Genomic DNA, 7,500 nt, shown 5'->3' with positions numbered 1-7,500 from the left:
AGAGAGTACGAAACCAAACCCCAAAAACGGCAAAGATCTGAGGTAGCTCCCCCTGTGCGCACTGAATAAGATTAACGAAACTTTTAAGACGTGTAAACAAATATTACACATATGCAAATAAGTTAACCTTGGATAATACGCAACGCTATTCAGAACACAGGTAACCCAGGCTCACTGTGTGCGTCACGTAGGTATTAAAATATAGAGAACATATGAGGCGAAGTTTAGGTCTGAAAATTTGCTAAAAAATGGAAATAAAAATCGATAAAACTTACCATGTGGTGAGCTGTTGTTGTCTTTAATACGTACACGAAGTTTCGGGAAAAATGGTCCCCGTTCACTTTCCTTCGTAGTATAGTGACAAGGTAGGAGACAGAAGCGAAAGCGTTGTACTCGCTAAGTGTCCAATTTAAAATAGCACTGAACTCGGGAAGCCTGGTGACGAGTATAATAAGTTCTGGAGGGAGGGGAGTCCCAAATTGCTAAAAACAAAACTCACTGAGCAATCTGGGACTCCCCTCCCTCCAGGGGGACATATATTGCCCTCGTCACCAGGCGTCCCGAGTTCAGTGCCATTTTGAATTGGACACTTCGCGAGTACAACGCTTTCTGGCCGCCATTTTAGCAGGTCAACTTACAAGTTATACGGAGCCTGATGGCTTCGCGTTGCTACCTGGAGATGCTTCAGTGGATTCATGGTTTAGAGAATTCCTGTTCCACGAACCTGGCGTGTTTATTTAGCGACTGGATTCGATTTTCACGAAAAAAATCGTGCTTGTTTTGGGTCGATCGGAGTCCTTAAGCTGGCTTCTGTCTCCTACCTGGTCACTATACTATGAAGGAAAGTGAACGGGGACCATTTTTCCCGAAACTTCGTGTACGTATTAAAGACAACAACACTATATTTTAATACCTACGTGACGCACACGGTAAGCCTGGGTTACCTGTGTTCAGAACGGGCAGAAAAATCTCACAAAAACCTTTTCCAGCCAAAAGTAATTTTATTGAAACAAAAAACATATTTTCTATTAGAGGGAAGACAAAATTTCCCATTTCATTGCGTGCGTGCAAACAAGCTGCCAACACACTCCGTGTCAAAAACGCGACTTAAAAAATTTCCCACTTGTGTTCAGCATCAAACCCTTTACTGAAAAACCCTTTACTTGAATTATCAAGCCAAATCTTTCAAATAATTTTTGACTAACAATAATTAATGAAATTTGACCTCAGTGTTGTACAAAATACCACACTTGGTACAATATTAGACCTACGGCTCACTTTGATTACGGCTCGACGGGCGAAAGATTGTTGTCGAAGTCCATTACTCGTCGGGTTCCTGAGAAACGTATCTATTTTAACTTCAGGGTGAAGTATTTACACAATCGCGAGCCATTTCATTGAAAATCTAAACATCTATGAGATACAAAAAACAGACTTGCGAATTATCGCAAATCACAATGCTGCCAAGCACAAAAGTAGAAGGGCGATCAAGTTGCGCGTGTGATCCGTCATAAATATTTTTTCACAAAATGTTTCCGAACCGTTAGTATCACCACAGAAGACAAGAACATCATTCTAAAAGCTTATTCTACGCAAAAAATTAGGTTCTGGATGTAATGTTGAGAGTGGAAATCAAGGTTACGCGGCAGACGGCAAATACAAACTCACGATTTAATAAAGTTAACACACCAGACAGACGCTAACCTCATTTTGACAAGAAAATGCTTTACTATTGCCATAAAAACTATCCAGTTAAGCTCGCATATCATAAAACATGATGAATTCATAAAGGCCACCTTTTCCAGGGAACAATTTTTTGAAACAAACAACATAGTTGCTATTAGAGGCAAAAACCCCTTTTATTTCATTACGTGCGTGAAGAGAAGAAACTCAATCGTGTCAAGTCTGTCAAATATGCGCAATATTGCAACAAACTAAATTTCAGGATCAAACCGTTTCCATGAAGAACCTTTTCCTTGAATAATGAAGCACAAAATAGACGACAAGCTTTCTTTCAAATAATTCTTGGCTGTCACATTTCCAATTATGTTTTTAACCTGAAGACTGTGCAGAGTTGATCACAGATCCACGTAAGGTGTTCGATTCGTTCTCTGTCTTTGTTGAACCCATAAGTTACCAGATTTCGGCTCGACGGGCGATAGATTGTTGTCGAAGTCAATTACTCGTCGCGTTTGAGATTCCAGGTGTTGGTTTTTCACCGCCTGCCTAGTTTATCCAACTGACTTTCCATAATTGAGCTCCATAGGGGTATATTTTGTTTAAGGATCCACTAAAACGCCATTCGCGTTACATGACTTTCGACGCAATTGCAGGCTAAGTTAATGATTCAATCTCCTGTGTCCACCAGAGAAAACTATGCATTTCCACTACCCTCTCAATCCTAAGAAAATACGCGCAGAAGGCTGCATGCACAAAGACACCACTTACCAGGGGAGTGACAGGCAAGACTTTTACCGACACGAAAAAAAAAAAAAAAAAAAACTAAAACAAATAAAACAAACGAGATGCTTCCGTGAAGCATACACTGGGATGCCTGTGGTATGTGTTACAGAAAATCAGAAGGCACTGAATTGTGTGGTATTGAACTACAGCATTCCATTCTCTGAAGAATAAAAAATAAAAGAGAAGCGAGAAACATTGGCTTCTGGCCTGACATGTTGGTCATTTTCAAGTTCCCTCACAACTTCTTTTCACCAAAAGTTTAAGCGTGCCCTCTGAGCATCTGACAGCTTTGTAATACTAAAGTTCACTGAAGTTATTCCCTCTCCCGCGGGGTTAGTATCTGGATGGGAGACCAAAATAATATACCCCTCATAAAACAGAAGCATCGGACTGAAAATACTATTAAGGCTAACAAATGCGAACTCAGCAAGGTACAGATTTTGTTAGCTTGCTTTATGCAAAACAAATATTGATAAAAAGGTAAATAACTATTGATACACAGTTTTTAGAAAGAGTAGAAGGAAGTTTCCGGGACGGTCGATCGAGAATAAAATATTTACGACATGAAAACAACATTAATTTTGAAGCGTGAATATAGAACAACACTTATCATTCTACTGTGTCCACCAGAGAAATCTACGCATTTCCACTACCCTCTCTATCCTAAGAAAATACCAGCAGAAGGCTCTATGCACAAAGATACCACTTAGCAGGGGAGTGACAGGCAAGACTTTTACGGACACGGAAAAAAAAAAGAAAAAAGAATAACACCGAAAAAATGCCACCCACTTTCCGACTGGGATTGCCATACGGCAACCCAGTAATAAAACAAACAAATCCCGCCCACTTTCCGACTGGGATTGCTATACTGGCAACCCAGTAACTATCAATTGATTTAAACAAGAAACAGACATCTGCGGCGGATGATGTTCGTACAAATAACACCTGATACAGAAAGAAACTAAGAAATTCGACCATTCATAACATGCCGCTGCTGGAAGTTCTGTACTGGCGATTTCGTCATGCAAGATTGCAACAGGCAAGATTAGAGTAAATATGTCATTCATAACATTCCAGAAGGCTGAATCCAGCATTTTCACATTTTGGGCTTTGAATCAGCAAACGAAATAAAATGAGTCACACTGAAGCCCCAACATAGAACCCATCATTTGGCTGGTCCACTGCAGGTTATAAATTCGGATTTTCATCGAATTTTGTAGAACGAAAGGCTGTTTCAAGTCTCTCGCTATCGGAAATCTTCTCCTTCGCGGATGTGTTTAATTTATTTGTTATTGATGCAGTTGTTCACGGTGGTCGGTTGCTAGGCATTTTTCCTCCGCGACGCTTTTTTGGTCACGTGATCTAAGTGGGGGTTAAAAATGGCGACGTGGTTGATAAACTATGCACGTTTTCTCGCTTGTTGTTTTCATATAAAATTTTCAGTTTCTCATAATTTAAATAAATATGCATTAATTATAGCTTTTCTCATACTCGAAAATAGATCAGGGAGGAGTGGCGGGCCCATTGTCTCTTGAAATTCGATTGCTTGATTCAAGCAGTAAAATCTAGACCATTTAATGAGTGTAAGTTAATGTTTTTTTTAGCTGTAAAGCAGTGAAGTGATATAAATAAAGATTTGAATTTACAATTTGTGCGGTTTTTCGTTCATTGCTCTTGTAAAAGCACAAGGACGTCCGTGGGACCCGGGTGTTGGTAGGATTTTTGCTCTTTTTGTGAAAGCTATCCCAGAATGCCTTAGCATTGTAACTTCAGATCAATGATCGATTTAATGGCTTCCGAAAGAGGTGAAGATAAAGGCGAGAAAAGGTATGTTGTAAGAGTTTAAACCCTCTTTTTGTCGAACACTTTACTCGTCCGCCATTTTGAATTTTCCCTTAATGTCACGTCCGACAAGAAAAGGTTTTTCTTTTCCTTTTAGTGGCCGAAAACTCTGCTCAAAGAGCAGAAAATGCAGTAAAAACGACCGCCATGGAGGAAAATGTAATTCTGGAAGAACAGTGAATCCGTTTTGGATCCGTTCGCCAATCCAGGTTGGTCACTCCATTAAAAGGGAAGCAAGAAATGTTGCTGCAGAACTGGAAGAAGAATGTGAGAGAAAGAAAGCTCGCATAGATGAACAGGAAGCTAGTGTTAATGTCAGAGAGGTAGAAGTTACTGAGAGAGAAAAGAAACTTGAAGGAGTTGAAGAGAAAGCTACAGCAATGCAACTTATATTCTAATTCGTTACCCCACTCAAACGAATATAAAACATTTATCATGTAACAAGCAACCTCAATTGGGGTGTGTCAACACGAGCCGTGTGAAACCCTCTATATTATGCCTTCATCAACAGAATGGATGGAAACAATACAATAAACAGAATGAAAACTCAGAAATGCACAAAATTACAGCAAGAAAAACAATCCAACAAAATGATCTAAACTATGCTCGTATAACAATCAATCAGTAAAGATACAAAACGTGCTAAACTTTTCGTGTAGCAGCATGCATAAAAACTACGTGTAAAAAGAAGCCCCTGATCACTGGGTATTTAATTTTGAGGGCGTAGGGACGGTCGTAGGACGCGAATGAATATAAATGAGGACAACTCGAATATATATAGCCTGCCGCTAATGAAGCGACAAAAAAACAGCATACCATGTAACACCCCAAAGAAAAGGTTACGTAACCCATGATAAATACATTTATATTCTAATTCGTTACCCCACTCAAACGAATATAAAACATTTATCATGTAACAAGCAACCTCAATTGGGGTGTGTCAACACGAGCCGTGTGCGAACTAAAAGAACGGGAAATGCGGAAAATTAAATACCCAGTGACAACGAAACCGACAACAATGAATGAACACTATCCTTAATGTAACCGTCTTTTGCCTTGTCTGATTTCCAACGGCCGTGTCTTTTAAACAATCTGTCAGGCACTCGAGCATTAGCAGCAGCAGAGGCACCTCCCGCCCTAAGGCTATGGAGACCATAGTCTTGCTTGGGAAGGCCGATGGAATCGAAAGCACTAAGCACTATCTCCCGCGCTCTAGTATAAGACAGAGGAACAGACCCGCGCAATTTATAGGTTCCGGTACTGCGAAGAAAAACGACAGGGCGAAAAATGAATTCTTCACTGTCTGCTGAAAAAGAAGCGGCCGCAAAATATCGTTGAACTAATAAATAAGGACATGTATGCTTGAAGGTCTTAGCGATAACAACCCAAGCCCCGTCCCTGTAAACGTCAGTCTTACTTCGATGAACAAAGACTCTCATAAAAGAATCTTCAAACTGAAAGTCACACCTGCGTAACTGAACCAACTCGTTAAAGCGAAAAAACCCTGCATAACCCAAAAGGCACAAAGTAAGCACACGTAAGTCAGACAAACTAGCTGAAGACGATCCATACTTAGAAACTAAAAGCTGAATAGCCTCGGGGGTCACCGGCTCTTTCTTTTTAACAGGGACACTGAGAAGCCTCTTAGCAGATTCTATTAAAGGTAACACTAACGAGGAATTACAGGGGTCGGGTAGACCTGCCAAATCGTGCACCCACTTGAGCCCATAATGGACTTCGTCAATAGTACTGCAAGAAGAAGATTCTTGAATCAAGCTAAGAAAGAACAATGAAACGTGCACACTAGAAGCGGGAAATATAACAATTTCATTAAACTGAGAGGCCCATTTCCTCCACGTATTGAAGCCCTTTTCATACTTCCTCGCGGTACTAACGGCTTTGGATTTAAGAAGAACTGCGGGTAGATCTTGAACCAGTGCCCGGAGTCGCCCGTCTTCAACCTGTTGAAAATTAGGCTGCAAGGCATCTTTGAGAACTTCTACGAGGATAAGAAGAAAAACATATGGCAAAAATACCTCAATACACGCACTGGGAGTCAATACAGCAATATGCCCCTGGCCAGATGGAAAAATATTTAAGGCCGAGTGGGCCAACTCAAAAAACCACGGTAAACAAGCCACTCGGCGAGCTAGTTTCATGCGAAACGAGGACAAATAACCCGACGAGCGGAATTAAAAACGCACGGGCCAGCATAAAGCCACTCGGCTTGAGAAAACTAAGGCCCCTTAGTGCCAATTCTGACTGCCAACACCGCGCTGTTAAACCTATCTGAACCAATGAGTGAATCTTTGTAACACCCGAGGGCAAAAATCCCTGGGGGGTCGGGAAAATGAATGTACTCAAGGACATACGGTTGAAAATGAATTGCATTTGCGAACAAGAAAGGCCAAAACACGTTAGACGGCCAATAAGGGACTACTAAAGTACCAACCGCACCGCATACAAGGAGATGTTGAACCACCCTAGAAATGCAGTGGACGGGAGGGACTAGCCAATTATTCTCTCCATACCAGGAGATTGAAAATGCGTCAACAGCTTCAGTGCCGGGTACGCGAAACCTAGAATTGAATCTGGGAAGATGGGCGTTGGCTGCATTCGCGAACCTGTCGACTGTATGTGGGCCCCAAAGGCGGTCCAAGTGTGTAAAGAACTCGGGGGTTGTATACCAATCATCGAAGTCTACAATGTGGCTAATCGCGTCGGCACAAGCATTAAGTTCCCTGGGAACCCACTGGGGAATAAGTGTGATATTGTGAGTTCGACAAAAATAGAAAATATCAAGCGCAATAGAGTGCAATTCTGCACTAGGACTCCCTATCTCCACAACACGAACTGCTCCTTGGCTGTCAGAATGCCACTTTACACACTTACCCCGAACCGAGTCTTTGAACGCACTTAAGGCAAATTGTATAGCCTTAAGTTCTCTCCAGGTAGAGCTCTTAACTGCTTCGCAAGCAGTCCACATACGGTGGGACACCTCGTTAGTGCCCACAACAAAAGCCCCGCAGGCGACGCTGCTAGCATCCGAATAGCTAAACAAAAGGGGAGCATCATAAGGCAAAATAGCTCTCGTATTAAGACTAACGATATTGTTTTTCCAGAAAAATATTTCAGAGAGGCAATCATTATGAAGCCCGATGTTAAAACGGGAATCCAAACTACGGCGGGATTCTA

At 41.4% G+C, this 7,500-nt stretch overlaps 1 protein-coding gene and 1 pseudogene across 1 annotated transcript; both read left to right on the top strand.

Moving 5' to 3' along the window:
• Positions 1–4,251: 4,251 nt before the first annotated feature.
• Positions 4,252–4,745, top strand: LOC138045818 (uncharacterized). Its single transcript, XM_068892446.1, has 2 exons — positions 4,252–4,290; positions 4,403–4,745. Exons 1-2 carry the CDS (start codon positions 4,253–4,255, stop codon positions 4,701–4,703), a joined length of 339 nt encoding a protein of 112 aa, XP_068748547.1. The 5' UTR covers position 4,252; the 3' UTR covers positions 4,704–4,745.
• LOC138045816 (uncharacterized) overlaps positions 4,401–7,500 on the top strand; it is a 7,744-nt pseudogene continuing 4,644 nt past the window's right edge.

The sequence above is a fragment of the Montipora capricornis genome, chromosome 4 (assembly GCF_036669925.1).
Source record: "Montipora capricornis isolate CH-2021 chromosome 4, ASM3666992v2, whole genome shotgun sequence".
Lineage (NCBI taxonomy): Eukaryota > Metazoa > Cnidaria > Anthozoa > Scleractinia > Acroporidae > Montipora > Montipora capricornis.
This window is presented reverse-complemented; position numbering and strand designations above follow the sequence as displayed.